The sequence below is a fragment of the Orcinus orca genome, chromosome 7 (genome assembly GCF_937001465.1).
Source record: "Orcinus orca chromosome 7, mOrcOrc1.1, whole genome shotgun sequence".
NCBI lineage: Eukaryota > Metazoa > Chordata > Mammalia > Artiodactyla > Delphinidae > Orcinus > Orcinus orca.
Window position 1 is genome coordinate 76,260,095 of NC_064565.1, and position 15,633 is coordinate 76,275,727.

General features: G+C 37.7%; 2 protein-coding genes across 11 annotated transcripts in view; one reads left to right on the top strand and one right to left on the bottom strand.

The window, feature by feature from the left end:
• Positions 1 to 784: 784 nt before the first annotated feature.
• On the bottom strand, positions 785 to 13,663 carry ORMDL1 (ORMDL sphingolipid biosynthesis regulator 1). 2 transcript variants are annotated; one of them, XM_049712155.1, is made up of 5 exons: positions 13,523 to 13,654; positions 12,395 to 12,465; positions 11,766 to 11,946; positions 6,030 to 6,181; positions 785 to 2,360 (listed from the first exon to the last, which is right to left on the bottom strand). In XM_049712155.1, the coding sequence occupies exons 3-5, from the start codon at positions 11,937 to 11,939 to the stop codon at positions 2,225 to 2,227; spliced, it is 462 nt and encodes a 153-aa protein (XP_049568112.1). In that variant the 5' UTR covers positions 11,940 to 11,946; positions 12,395 to 12,465; positions 13,523 to 13,654; the 3' UTR covers positions 785 to 2,224. The 2 variants fall into 2 exon arrangements, with proteins under 2 accessions (XP_049568112.1, XP_033256169.1); XM_033400278.2 differs by lacking the exon at positions 12,395 to 12,465 and having other exon boundaries at positions 13,523 to 13,663.
• Positions 13,664 to 13,751: 88 nt separating this feature from the next.
• Positions 13,752 to 15,633, top strand: part of PMS1 (PMS1 homolog 1, mismatch repair system component) — a 596,068-nt gene continuing 594,186 nt past the window's right edge. For 2 of the 9 annotated variants that reach the window (XM_049712132.1, XM_033400272.2), the window contains exons 1-2: positions 13,752 to 13,882; positions 14,609 to 14,724. The gene's annotated coding sequence lies outside the window, so the exon portion shown is untranslated. The remainder of the gene's footprint in view (positions 13,883 to 14,608; positions 14,725 to 15,633) is intronic. The other 7 variants (XM_049712133.1, XM_033400273.2, XR_004475256.2 and 4 more) reach the window with 5 other exon arrangements.

Consider the following 15,633-nt stretch of genomic DNA (forward strand, 5'->3'; position numbering starts at 1 on the left):
TCCTTTCTTAGTGCTAACACAGAACTGAATAGAGGTGTCAATGAAACTGAATAGAGGGTTGATGAAAATTCAAGGTAAAGGATGGGGCTGAATTATAGCCTCTAAGATCTTTTTCCAACTCTTAGCATCATATAGTTTTGTAAGGCTAATTCATACAGATATTAGTTAAGGAGATAGCTATGCCCCTTCAGGATCTTTCTAGTTTAATTGACAATAGTGACATAAACCTAAAAAATACCATTCTATGTTTAAAAAAAAATAAAGGATGGGGCAAGTCAAAAGAACACAGGAGTGGGCTTCCCTGGTGGCGCAGTGGTTGAGAGTCCGCCTGCCGATGCAGGGGACATGGGTTCGTGCCCCGGTCTGGGAAGATCCCACATGCTGCGGAGCGGCTAGGCCCGTGAGTCATGGCCGCTGAGCCTGCACATCCGGAGCCTGTGCTCCACAACGGGAGAGGCCACAACAGTGAGAGGCCCGCGTACCGGGAAAAAAAAAAAAAAAAAAAAAATTCCTACAACAGAGTGGGCCCTCAAATATCTACTGAATAAATATCTTTAAAACACTGAAGGGCAAAAGTAGGGGAAATAGCAGAAGACCTGTATTAGAGGCAGATTTCTATCTCTGAAGTCTGTGCAAAAAATATAAGCCTTTTGAAATAAACTTTAAAATGAAGAAAAACAAAAGAATATTTTTTAGCTACCTTAATTTTACAAATTCAGTTGCTTTAAAAAAACTTGAAAAATTTAAGTGTAACTCGATGACTGACTTTGGAAAGCTTTTGCAATAACCTTACACCAAAGAAAAATTTATTAAAGTACAGATTACTGGTTATTTAAAAATACATGAGAAAAGACAAACATACAAAAGCATTATCATACAACTGATTTCTAAACTCAATACTTTTGAAATACAAAACAATGATCATTACCCCCAAAAGTCAGTTTGAAACAAATTGATTTTTAAGTTGGTATTATAATTCTTTTCACTCAATTTTGCTTACAAATGTTACTAGGTTTTTCAGTTTCGCCACATATACTTTTTTTGGCATGTTTATTTCTCAAAGTAGAATATACTTATTTCTTGCAATTAAGGTCAGCAACTATAGAAAGCTTCTCTTAAGTCACAAGGATTCAGTATATACGGTTGCTGCTTTGGAAATAGTTACCATTCTGAGTTATCTATACTAAGACTCATGTATTGACAGGCAAAATGTTAATGGGCAAAGTATGGAGATTGAGAGCAGGATGAGTAAGAAAAGATATCTTTTACTGCAGACCTGCTAAAAAAAGACTCCATTATTTACTCTGATAGTATTGCTAGAGAAGCAGTTTCTGCCAGATCACAGGTTGGCTATGTAGTTGTCCATTTTAAATTTCTATCGCTAAAGAATGGCAGACTTCAACAATTAGATTGCTCAACCAAATCAGCAGACCTTTAAGCTACCATATACTTTAATTACGAGAAATAAATTATTTTCTTAATTAGGTTAGCAGCCTTGTATCTGGAAAGGCAGCAAAACCCACTTTGTTCCAAAATTAGAAGGCCGACTCAGAGGCTGCTTCTAAGGTGCCTAACTATCTTCTATCATCAATCAGTCGTGAAGGTGGACCTTCATGAACTCAGTAACTTAATAAATGTAAAAATGAACTCATCTAATCAACACAATGTTGAGCCTGCAAAACCAAAAAAGTACATTCATAAGGTAGGAATTGGTTTGTATAAAACAAGAGGATATATATCCTCTTATATAACACAAAAGGAATATGCATGGTAATAAAAACAATCTATAATAAACTTGCAAAGAAATGATTCTGGTTTACATGTAACTCTGCTTAAATTGACCATGACTGAATGATTAAACATTTTCTTCTCTTAACATAATGCCCATTCATTATAAGCTAAGCTGGACTTAGTTTCTTATAAATCTCTTATTTCCTTGGATTTATCTACTACACCTTTACTTTATAGCCATTTAACTTATAAGCTGGGCCTGCCCAGCCTGCCTCTGAAGCCTCTCTACAGAAGGATACCAGATGCATTTAACAAAGGCATCTTCTCATAAGAATCTGCACTTCAAAACAGCAATATGAAGAACCAGCAATTGGCTCTCCAATGTAGCTACCTCTCATTTCACATTATCACAGAAACAGTGCAGTTTAGTAACCATTCCTTCCTTACAGAAAACTCAGTAGCTGTAAAAATTTTTGTTGTTTCAAAACACATTTCAATACTTATTAATTCCAAAGATCCGAACACCATGTAGCTGTGGCATTTTGGGAATTAGCACACTCAGGAGAGAAGCTGTGTTTAAGATGAAGTGAGTTGGATCATACTTCGTATAGAAACTTGCCAGAAAATATCTGTAGAAATAAAAGTTAAGAATATATATATAACATCTAAAAGTGAAATTACTTAGAATTTTTAAAATATTTAAAGGTAGGAAAAAGGTCACTGAAACATAAATACCTAAAAGCAGAACCATTTCTTTGAGCACTAAAACAAGAGCAAAAGTTTTATAGTTTGGGGGCCTAAATTAATTTTATTTGGGATTTAAACATTTGTTTAATGGAGGCATATATGCACATTTTGCTTTTCTGCAATCGCGTTAAATGTATTTAATGCAAGACAGTTACTATAGTCTTTAAAGCAGAAGGCTTTCAAAGTAGGGGTCATGTGCTTCCTGAAACTTCAGGTGTAGTTTTGTATCTATGTGTATGTATCTGAAGAGAAAGTCCAGATTCAAAGCATCCATCATATTCTCAAACGGTTTTGTGACCCACCAAAAGGTTAAAAACTACTGCTGTAAAGTTGTGAAAAATGGGTGTTAGTGCATTAGTAGAGTTTAGCATCTTTGAAAGAAAACAAATACTTGACTGCCCTTTTGATGTTCTCATTTCCATACTGAAGTTAACAGGTATATAACCAGTATAACGGGAAACTTGAGAGACACTATTGTAAAATTCCAGCTGTTTTGCTATAACCGAACATATGTATATATATATTCAAAGACATCCAATATCCGAGAATTTGTTTTAAGAAGCCTAAGCCACCTTTAAGACCACAGATCATCGAGTCAGAATGCCTAGTTTGACCCAAGGGTACATCAAAATGAAGACACATCATGAGGCCACTAAAAGAGTATCCTAAAACATCATACCTTACTTGATGATAACTAAGAAGTTACTATGCACAAGGGTGTTTGTCTAATTAGTACTTTTGGAGTACACAGAAAAGTATTTTAATAGTGTTTCCTCTAAAGGAGTGATAAATATCTTGTGTAATATGGTTAGAAAAGAACAGCTATTTTCCAAGTACAACTAAAAACATCAGAGAGCTGTACACATTATTTTCAGAACCATCTAAATTGAGAAACTCTATACTCTTCCACCTATTTCACAAACTACAGTCAGAAAATTCTTTCTTGAGAATAAACCATATTCCTCAATCCTTACTTTAAATCCTGTCTTCCTGCTTTTATATACTTGAAGACTGTTCATACTTCCTTAACTGAACAATATAGGATACCATTTACATTCAGTAAGCTCATTTAATTTCCCATCATCATTACAGGTTTAATCTGTAATCTGATATGTTAGAAATAATAAATCTTCTTGGAATGGCTTCTCCTCCTCATAGCATATGTCTCCTTTATGTCTTTTAATAAAAACTGATTGTGTGTGTGGATCATATGAAAATTACTTGACTCTTAGAAAAACCTACACAACCCTCCAAGGGGATGCAAAACCCAGGTAGGAATCAGTGTGGTAGCATTTATCTGCCAAAGGGTATACTAGAAAGAGACCTGTATTAGAAGCTAGAAGTTTAGGGTTTAACCTGGGCTACTGATTCCAACTAGCTACAAGATCTGGATGAAGATGATGCATTTGAATCTGTTTATCTAAAAACCTGGGATAATATTACTCATCCTACCTACCTGACAAATGATCAAATAAGAAAATGTAAATGCACTCTGAAAAATATCAATGCTACACAGATGGCTTTAATGCTGTTTCCTCAGTTATATAAGGAATTTAATCACAGAATATTTAAAATCATACCTGTTGGTCAAAAGTACACTTTAAGAAATATGGGTGTTGTACACAGGTACCTCTTAGTTAGGCTTTTAAGCGATAGCCTTTTAAGTGATATCATCTTTTTTGTGATAGCTTCTATTGAAAATTCAGCATATGTCAGGCTTTTTACATGTGCAGTTGACCCTTGAACAATGAGGGTTTGAACTGCACAGGTCCACTTACAGATGGATATTTTTCAATAGTAAATACCACAGTACTACATGATCCACAGTTACTACACAATCCGCAGTTAGTTGAATCCGAGGATGTGGAAATGGGGATACAGAAGGCTGACTATATAAGTTATACTTGGATTTTTAACTGCAGAGGACGGGTGCCTATAACCCCCACATTTTTCAAGGGTTAACTGTATTATAATGCAATCCTCAACATTTTATAGATGAGGAAACTGAGACTTTCAATAATATGGCCAAAAGTCACATAGCTAGAGAGTAGTAGAGCTAAAATACAAATTTAGGGCTGTTTGAATAACCATTATTCTTGTTATTGCATTAATCTTTGTTAGGCCATACAAATAATTTTTCTTTTGACATGAATTTTATGTGGGACTAAAACAATTAAAAACTTAAAAAATTTCCTCTCAAGTGCTATAAATATAAGGAAAAAGAAATCTACCACTTTATGATTACTTTATTCTTTTCATTTGAAAATGTCTTCCCTAACTTAAACACCTGTCTAAAACCTACCCTAAGTCCTAGTTTAAGGAATTCTAATGCCTCCAAGAAGTCTTTCCAGCTGCTGCAGACTGTACTGATTCTATAATGGATATATAAATCTATGTCTATATCTATATATATAGAGAGAGATATATATCTATATATATGTATCTCCTTTGTGGTATCGAGTGTTTGATTAGGATATATGCGAAACATCCATTATATGAAAGCAACTGAGTGTGGAATTCAAAGCAATCTATGTACTTACAAATTCTTTGCAGAAATAAACATAATAATAGAGAAATAATACAAAGTGGCAATAAATAAGGGATATATAACAACTGCTATGGATTTCAAAGCAGAGCATTATCATTGAAGGCTGGTTGCTAAGGAAAAGACCTCACTGGTAAGGTCACAATTTAAATCTTGAAAGAAAAATAAGACAGATAAATTAAGAAAGGAGAAGGCATTTCAGGTGGGAAAATGACTTGAACAAAGGCATAGAAATAGGACTATACATGAAGTATTTAAGAAATGCTGCTTAGAAGAGTGTGACCAGGTAGGAGTTGGGTGAGGGTAAAATAGTCACATAAAGGAAAAATGAGGTAGGAACCATTTTGTGGAGGACCCTGAATATCAGGTAATAAATAGGAGGAAATTACATGCCCTATATAAGGTTAGATGTTTTACAGATAGGTATTATCTCATTTATTTCTTACAGCATCAGATTGAGTTAGGTACCATTGGCTAGAATTTTATTTATGAGCAAACCAAGCAGGCTGAGTGATAGGTACAGGATTCAACCCGGGTCTGTCCTACAAAGAAAGCCTAACCTCTCTTTTCTCTAAACCATACTGTCTCTCCCAAGGAGTCAGAACATCCAGATGTGGCAGGTGGTCAATGAAATTCATCTGAAATCATCCAAATCCTTGTTTATGGAGATTAATCTGATAGTAGAATACAGAACAAGACTATGTGTTTAGTATTCTTGCAAGCAGCTTAAAGACATGAACTAGAATATATTTAACTTGTATTCTAGAATGTCTTGTCATACTGATAAACATGTAAGGTTGTCTCCATATATATTTGACTGAAGTGAAAACTGGTTTATTACCAGCTTGTTAAAAATTTTGCCTGTATTTTATAATCTCTATGAAGTAGCAATTTACTGATACAGGTTTTCAACAAAATATTCTGTTTCTATTTCAAATTTAATCTAATAAAAGGATGGCTTCCTCTCATCCAATCCTCCTCATACCTGAAAATTTCCACCACTTACAGAATTATTGGAGAAATTGTGAAAAACTTCCGTGAAGATGTAAACTGTACTCCATAGTCCAGTTGTTCCCAATGAGTTAGGAGCCTCGCTTTGCCCTGGTCAGGAGTTTCAAATGGTGTTCCTTTTACTGCATGCAAAAATACATACATCCCCTGGAAAACAAGCAAGGGGTATGTATATAATAAATATCAAATACAAAATTAGTATTTGCCAGTTAGCATTAAGACAGTTGCAGACTGTGACAGAGAGCGTGATTAACTTGACAGCTCAAGTTTTAAGATTTCATATTGTGAAAGACTGGCCAGTTTCTTCAGAGTAAAACAAAACTTCCAGGGGCTTACATGCAAATATTATTTGTTGAAAACCACTCTAAGTCAACTGAAAGTAACCTGTTTTCATCTCCTATTAAATTGAAAAGAAATGAAAAGTACCATTAGGGTAGCTTTGCATCATTACATTTAGATTTTCTAACACATTTCCTGTTGGGAGATAGAATTACCTTTTCTCCAATGTGTAGGAAAGTTTAGAGTGTCATATTAGTAAATCTGATGATACTTATAAAATGATAAAAACATACAAGTTGGAAAATAATAATAAACAAAATCTCTGTATCGGGGAAAATTGTTTTGAAAATATTTAAAATTAGGACTGTTTTTGTCTCAATAGTTCTTTTCCAAAGCAACAAAGATGGTTTGATGTAGTAAGTGTAATGTTCAACACAATTTACTTTTAAAATCACCACTGTACCTCAATAGTGTCTTCTGAAGTTAGTTTTTAAAAATCAAAGTAAAAAACATTACTAAAAGCCATTCTGTCCAGCGATATGTTTAAGCATCTAATTTTGTGGTTAATTAGGGGGAAAAAAACCAATGTATACTAGATGTGGTTTACTTGAGATGCCCATTTAGATTGATAGTTAATGCTTCATTGCAGCATCACTGTCTGAGGCACTGGTAACAGAATAAAGCCTATATATGGTCATGAAACAGCTTTACTTATTAAAGTCATGATGTGATATCATTTTTTTTACTTCAACTTTTAATAAATATATGAAAAAAATAGAAATATTAGTGATTTGAAATTTTACATTATTCTACTAGGTTAAGAGAGCCCTTCTTTTCAAAGTTTAGTCTGTCTGCTTCCTAGTTATTCCATTAGGCAATTTAAAAGTTGTTTACCTACAGTAACACTTAAGCAACAGAGGAATGGATTCATGTTCAATTGGATATAACTCTACAAACATTTAATAAGTGGCTAATATGTACAGGACACAGGACCTATATGCATATATGAAATTGAACAAGACATGTCCAATAATGCCTTGAAAAACTTCAATCTTCTAAGAGATGGTAAGGAAAAAAAAAAGATATGCATAAACAACTACAATGTAGGGCAGAAATTACTATCAAAGGTACAATCAAAGTACTCAGGAAATGCAGAGGAGGGAAAGGTTCCTTGTTGCTGAGGCAAAAGCCTTGATGGTTCCTTGTCACCTACCTCAGTCTTGAAGGTTCAGCTCAAATGATAACTCCTTAGTGAAGCCCTTCTCATTAGCAATAATTAACCTGTTGCCTATGTACATATATAGAATTTTATTGAAAATACTTTTACTATAGCACAACATATTGTCTTAAAGTTGTTTACATAATGTTTGTTTTCCCATTAGCCTGACTACCTCAGGAACAAGGGCTCATACAAAGCAAGTATTAGATATTAAGCCAAGATGACATTAAGCCAAGGAATGTTTATTCTGTAAGCACAAGAAACCATTTTCACATGGGTTTTAAAAGAGACTATGAAACAGAAATTGTATGCTTTCAAATTCTCAGGAGAATGTGACCCAAAAAAGTTAAGAATTTCTACTCTAGACCATACATGTGTTAGAATTATCAAAGAGAAAGAAGAACAGTCCTCTAATTATTTACTTCAAACCACATACACTCACCAGTGTTCAGAATATAATATTCAAATAGTTTATGTATTCTTTTTAATGAGTAAGAATAAAATCTTATCTAACCATTTATCTTCTACTCCATTTTTATTTTTAATAGTTTTTCTATAAAATTTTAGTGATGGATGATTTATACCCACATGAAAAGAATTAGGGAAAAAAGTATATATAGCTCATAGTTAGCCCTTAACAAATATTTACTGACTCAAAATGAAGAGAATTCTCTTTCATTTTAAAAGCTAGGATAAGAATTTTGTGAAGTATTAAAACTTCTAAGAGTGAACTGTAGCACTGAGTAAAAACAATTGCTGTAGGTTTCTACTATATGGTTCAGAAAGACAGAGACCATGTTTTTTCTTTTTTCCCATATTTGGTCTATTTTCCCATGTTTAAAAGCATGCAGTATGTATTTCAAATTTCTAATTGGTTTAATGTAGGCTAACTTCAAAAGAAATTTACATTTGGCATCATGTAATTGCCACATCTATGGCTGGTTAGTCAGGTTTTTAGTGGAGGACTAAGAAGTCAGAAGTTTGCTTCCCTACTTGTTCTCATTTCCTGTCCTTTGTCCATGGCCATATACTGTGCCTCAGTCTCAGTCAACCAACTGAAAACATGAAGGGAGGAGATGACTTCTAAAGTACATTTATTTTTTTCTTAAATTCCATATATATGTGTTAGCATACTGTATTTGTCTTTTTCTTTCTGACTTACTTCACTGTGTATGACAGACTCTAGGTCTATCCACCTCATTACAAATAGCTCAATTTCGTTTCTAGGGGTAAGGCAGGAATAAAGACGCAGACCTCCTAGAGAACGGACTTGAGGTTATGGGGAGGGGGAAGGGTGAGCTGTGACGGGGCGAGAGAGAGTCATGGACATATACACACTAACAAACGTAGTAAGGTAGATAGCTAGTGGGAAGCAGCCGCATGGCACAGGGATATTGGCTCGGTGCTTTGTGACAGCCTGGAGGGGTGGGATAGGGAGGGTGGGAGGGAGGGAGATGCAAGAGGGAAGAGATATGGGAACATATGTATATGTATGACTGATTCACTTTGTTATAAAGCAGAAACTAACACACCATTGTAAAGTAATTACACCCCAATAAAGATGTTAAAAAAAAAAAAATAAAAAAAATAAAGTACATTTAATACATGTGCCACTGGAGAAGGGAAAATTATGTGAGAACAGACTAATTTATTCAGCAAACATTTAAATAGGTCTTTAGAGATAAAAACAAAAGAAAGATAAACTGCTAATTATAAAAGGATAATAAATTCATGAAAAAATGCAGCATGGGACTTTTGTAGCTTCCTAGAAGAGGTGACACTTGAGTAGTTTTCCTGGAGAAACAGGAATTAGCCAGGCAGAGTAGGAAGGAGGAAGAGGTATTAAAATAGTGGAAGAAGAGGCTAAGCCAAAGCAAAAAGGTGAGAGAAGACGATTTTCATTATTGTAGAGCACAGCTTGTGTTTGGAGAGATGTTAAGATTGGGTCTCTTTCTTGCCTCTGTAGTATTATCAACTGGTCTTGTATGCCACACAAAGAACTTGGCATTTTACTATGAATGTAACAAGGAATCACTGAAGGACTTAAGAGTGTGACCTGAACAAACATGAATTTCAAAAATATCACCCTGCCAAATTGGAATGAAGGAAAGTAGAGTAGAGAAGCGTCAAAGAGACCACTTGATCTACTGGTGTAATCTACCTGAGGGGAAAGAAGAGCATGAAATTATAGCAATGCCCATAAGCAAGTTGAAGACAGTAAGGCAGTAGAATAGACAAGGCTTTGACTAAATGGATGTGGAATATAAAGGAAAAAGAGTTACCCTAAGTCTAGGGTGACTATATATACTAGTTTGCCATGGGTGGTCCTGATTTACACTTACTCTCTTGGAGTAGTTATTACTAGAGCTCTCTTTTACTCTCAAAACAGTCTCAGTTTGGATAATACATTATACTAATCACTTTACCTCTGACATTCAGCTGTGTGGCTTGGCTTACTGGGCAGATAGTGGTACCTTTAGATTAGATTAGGAACAAAATCCAGGAACAGATTGTGGTGGGTGGTAAGGGATATATCAGGAATGAATTCAATTTATACTTGTTTGGTTTAAGGTGCAAGGTGATCTGGCAATATTAATATGGTCATCATCATTTAACAGGTAGAAACTGAAAATACAGATAGATGAAGTAACCTAGATAAAATATATATCATAAGAAGAGATGAAGAAAAGAACCTTGAGGGCTTCTCTGGTGGCGCAGTGGTTGAGAGTCTGCCTGCCGATGCAGGGGACAAGGGTTCGTGCCCCGGTCCGGGAAGATCCCACATGCCAGGCCCGTGAGCCATGGCCGCTGAGCCTGCGCTTCCGGAGCCTGTGCTCCGCAACGGGAGAGGCCACAACAGTGAGAGGCCCGTGTACCGCCAAAAAAAAAAAAAAAAAAAAAAGAACCTCGACAACAGCAATATTTAAGAGAGGAAAAGAGAAAACTGTGCAAGAGGAAATAGTAAAGGAAAGATCAGAAATATATCTAGGAAAAAGCAATCCCATGGAAGCCAAAGGAAAAGAATTCCAATAAAAGGGATATGATTAGTGTCAAATATTTCAGAGAAGTCACTATTTAAAAACAGTGTTTTTAAACATTTCCTTCCAAAGTCTATCACATAAAATGGACTAAAGGGACATTCACTGATCTCTACCACATCATCTTTGTCATCCTCCAGACAACTTCAAATGCTTTCCAGAAGATGTAAATAATATCAATTTTTTAAAAACCTATTTCTCCTACATTTTTCTGTCTTAAAGTTCTAAGCTCTTCATTTTGGTTAGATCTTTAAACAAATATATAGTTAATCTGGATTCAATTAAAAGTCTCAATTAACCAGATTTCTCCCCTTTCATTCTACTTTAATACGCTGTTAAAGACAAGAAAAGTCACTATCACGTTTTGTTTTGTTTTGTTTTTAAACAGGCAATTTCCAGGGCTGCATAATATGGTCAGTAGAGTCAATCTAACCTCTGGTACTTTGTAGAGCTATCATATAATACAAAAGAGCAATAGTCAACAGGAAGAAGCTAAGGCACCATAAGTTTCTGAATCATATAAGATATGATTAAGCTCAAAATTTCTGTACTGAAATAGAAAAGTATATATATACAGTTTAGAAAGGATTTAAACCAAAGATGTTCATTAGACTCCAGTTAACCAAAAAACATAATTACTTCCTCTGATACATTTTGGTTAATCAATATATTATAGTGGCCTGAATTACAGTGTCTTATAATTTTTGCTAAAATGCCCTACTTTTTTTCAGATTTTACAAAACCAACAGGAGAAAAAAATGTCTTACTTACAAATAGGGTCCAATGTTTAAATATAAAGTGATAGGAAAAATATAATCTTATTCCAGGTAAGAATTCTTCAAAATTGTCATATATACTAAAAATCACTGAACTGTACACTTTAAATGGGTGAATTTTATATCTCAATCAAACTGTTTAAAAAAACTGAGTCACGTGTTTTTCTTCTTTGTAACATAAAACTTTAAGCTTTTTAAAAAACTGTGTTTAAATACACTAACATAACATGGACCATTTAGCCACTCTTAAGCATACAGTTCAGTAGTATTCAGTGCATTCACGATGTTACACAACCATCACCACCATCCATCTCCGCAACTCTTTTCGTCTTGCAAAACAGTACCTTCCCATTCCTGCCTTGCCCAGTCTCTGTAAAACCATTAAACCTTAAGTGTTCAGTATAAGGTGAAATTCTTACCAGATTATGTATAACATTTGTTAAGGTCCAGGCAACAGGAACACTGAAGAAGGGAATACTGAGTAAAACGATATGAAGCAAGCCAACTCCCAAAGCATATGTCAGCCACATACCCCGGCTGTTCATTACACGGGTATTTGGATTCACCTCACTGTGGGCAACTCCAACATTCATGTTTGCACTGTAGGAAAGCAATGGGATGAATCAACACTGATATAACTGGAAATCTAAATATTCCTAATTCTGACATGACAAAATAAGTGTTACTGGGATTATTTTTTTACCTCATCATTCTGAAATAGAACAAACAGACCCTCCAAAATATGCTACTTGCAAATGCTGACGAGGGCAGTAAATAATTCTTAACATCTAACTCCCCAGTAAGACAAGCAAGACTTATTTTTATGCTTCTTGTTGAAAAAATAAACAGTTAAAATGACTTTCCTAAAGCTTGTCTTCAAGCATGTTTGTTTTACTAAATGAAGTAATGGGCAGGAAAACGCAAACTGAAAGAGAAAACCTACATTTTCTTAAGAGTGTAAAGTGAAAACTCAGGAGGTAAATTTACCAACAGAATAATATATTAAAAAGCAAAGCTGACCTAACCAGTCTGTTCTGAGTAGCCAGACTTACATTTAATGTACTGTTGTGTCCATAAAGAGTGGTCAGAGTTCAAATCACTCCTTTATGAGTACTGAAGCTGCGAGGAACATAATGAGGTGGAAATTTTACATGGTCAAGGGATAAGGTTTGTTTCTCAACCTAGTGATACAATTAGGTTTAAACAAGGAGTCTTTCTTCTGCGTATTTTAACTCTAGTCACCTTCCCTAAAACTTTGGTTTTCTCTCATTCTTTCCTTCCTTCTTCCCCTCCCTCCCTTCTTCCTTTCTTTCTGAGATTGGGGGTGGGGGGAGCAGAGCTACATTATATCTCGAACAGCTCTGATTTAAAAATATATAAACACTTTCTATTACAGAGTTGGCCCTGAGAGAGGAATTTCTCCGAACCCCGTCCATCAAGTGTTCCGGAGTACAATGGCCCTTCTCCCTCCAAAAATCTATAGGCTTACGGTGATGAAAGTTGGTTGCACTGAAACAAAGCAAAGCCTCAGATTTAAATGTGTAAAAAGTTCCTCCAATCCAAACATCCACCGTGCATGTTACATTCTTTTTATACGCTATAAGTTATACTTAGAACGTGCCTCCACTCAAGATGCCTTTCCCATTTTCGACAGGATAGAAAAAAAAAGCTCGAAAGTAGGCTTAAAATTTACATCTGAGCTGGAAGGCAAAGACTGACTCTATCCCAGGCCAGAAAACCCTTCCACGGAGTCTGCCACGCCACTTCAGGACTGGCAAACAATGACTTCAGAGAGCGAAGAGCCTCTCGGCTCTGCCCTCGCGATGCCGGGCGACCCACAGCGACGCCCCCTCCCCCCCGCTGCCATCACCGGCAGCCTTCCCCGGCGGCCGCAGCTCCCAGCTACTGGAAGCTCAGCAAAAGCCGCCGCTGCTATGGCCACAGTGCCCCCCGCCCCGCCCCTTTCTTCTCGGAGCTGCACATCCCGTCAGGGCCAGGACGCGACGACGGGGATTTGGGGGGCAAGCCTTGGGGGCCACTTAGCCCGCACGTCCTGACAGGGCGCCGCGGACGGAGCAGGAGTCCACTCTTTCCCCTCAAGCCAACCCGGGCCCGCCAGCAGCTCCCCACTGCCCGGGCAGCAGCACAGTCCCGGCGGCCATTCGTGCCCACTCACCCGCCGCCCCACTCCCGGCGGCTGGCTCGGAGCAGTATCAGCTCCGCCGTGGCTGCAGTGCCGACGGCTGCGCCTCCTCAGGCAGAACGCGAGTGGTCAGCCCCAGCGCGGCGCGGCGCGGCGCGGCGCAGCTTGCGGAAGCTTTCAGGGCGGAACGCGCTGCCAGGACATTGGCTGAGGACGGCGCCAATCACACGTTCGCCGGGCAGGGCGGGATTAAGGGCGGTGTGCTCGGTGCCTGCCCCGCCCCGCGTAAGTTGTGGGTGAGTCGGGGATCCGCCAGGCCGGGCCTGGGCTCCGGGTGGCACGCTGGCTGGTCTGCTAGTGGATTGTTGTTGCCCACCTCGCGCGAGCAAGAAGGTAGTGTCGTGTGGCTAACGGGTATTCATTCTTATATCGTAAGCTCGAGAGCCTCCTCCCCTCCACTTGTCCCGGTCGGGGCGGGAGCGCCGGCGGCCGCAGTGGGCGCCCCTCCCCCTCCTCGCGGGGCGGGAAGCGGACGAAGCCCGGCTCGCGAGCGCGCACACCTGGAGAGCGGTCTCCCAGCAGGTGTGGGCTGCTTAATGTCTGATTTGGACTTTCCTGACTAAATGGTGTTTAGGCCTTTGTTGCAGCCCATTCCTCAGATCCTTCTGGGTGCAGATCTTAAAGTTGTCGTTTGCCAGGAAGAAACTTTAACCCCTGACGGCCGTAACTCAGCCTGTCTAGAGTGTGAGTGAGGGGTTTTATAATATTGTAGGTTGTGGCATCATGCAAGTGGCAGAAGCAAACTTTTCGGTTAACCATGATTTTTACTGGTGTCATTCTGGGTCTGTGTACACGCTGAAGACAGGTACTTGTGTTATATGCTGAGGAAATGTGGGTTTTTTTAATTCATATTGCTGAAATAACTTACAATGGCTTTTCAAAATTGGTGTAAGAGAATGTTGACTGTATATACACATATATGTGTACATATATTGCATTTCTAATGGCCTTATAAAACCAATTAGGTTAGATTTATTACGTTTTTTAAAAAAATAATTATTTCATTGTGTGCTTCCTAAAGTTTATCTATGAGTTCTCTGATCTTTACTTCTTTTTTAGGTACACTGTTAGCCTTAACTGAATTTCCTGATCGTCAGCACTCTTTCAGTAGTGTTTGATTTACCTCTCAGCAAATATAGAAGACTGATTCCTGGCATTCTTAGACATTCTTTGCTGTGAGTCGTAAGCCTGATATCAACCCTTCCACTTTTCAAAAGATGCCGTTTGGTACACATACGGTGGAATGCTTGTTATGTTCCAGAGGTTGTGCTAGGGATATGAGATTAATATATCCTCAGAGAACTCTCAGCCAGGAGGAAGGGACAGAAATCCAATACTTAGAATAATCTGTGATGAGTTTGGGGTTAGAAGTAAGGAAAAGGTGCTCTGGGAGTACAGAGGAAGGACTGCCTAATCTGTTGGGGCAGGGGTTGGAGCTGGTAAGAAAGGCTTCCTCGAGGAGGTGATACTTGAACTAAATCTAGAAGGATGGTGAGAAGTCATCAGTAGAGAAAGGAAACCTTATGACCCAAGGAAGGAGTCACTGCCATCACATTAAGAGAGACAAGTTGCATAGTATGACTGGCCTAGTGTGCATTTGGAGAAGAGTGGGATGAGATTAGAAAGACAGAGGTTCAATTGTAAGGAGTTTGGATTTAACATAGTTAGTAATTGGAAATATTTATAAAATTTTAAGTAGGATAGCAACATGATTAAATGTAAATTATAGAAAGAATCCTGTAGGTGGTTGAGATTCCAGGCAAGCTGTCAATTAGCTGGTTATTGCAATAGGTCGGGGGAAATTGTTGAAGGGCTGAACAGAGGCAGTAGCCATAGGGATAGAGAGGAAAGAACTAGTTTGAGAAATATTTAGGTAGTAAGAGAGGCAGGAGTGGGTGGCAGGATGTAGAGAGTGAGGAGAATTTCAAGGATGACTCAAGGTTTCTAATTTTGCTTTGTGAGACTGGATGAGCATAGCCTTTGGAGTCAAACATGACAAAATATGCAGGTGTGCATCTGTCACTTAATAGTTGTGTGATCTTGGAACAAGCGATCAAGCTTTTAAATCCTGTTTGTGATAGAGG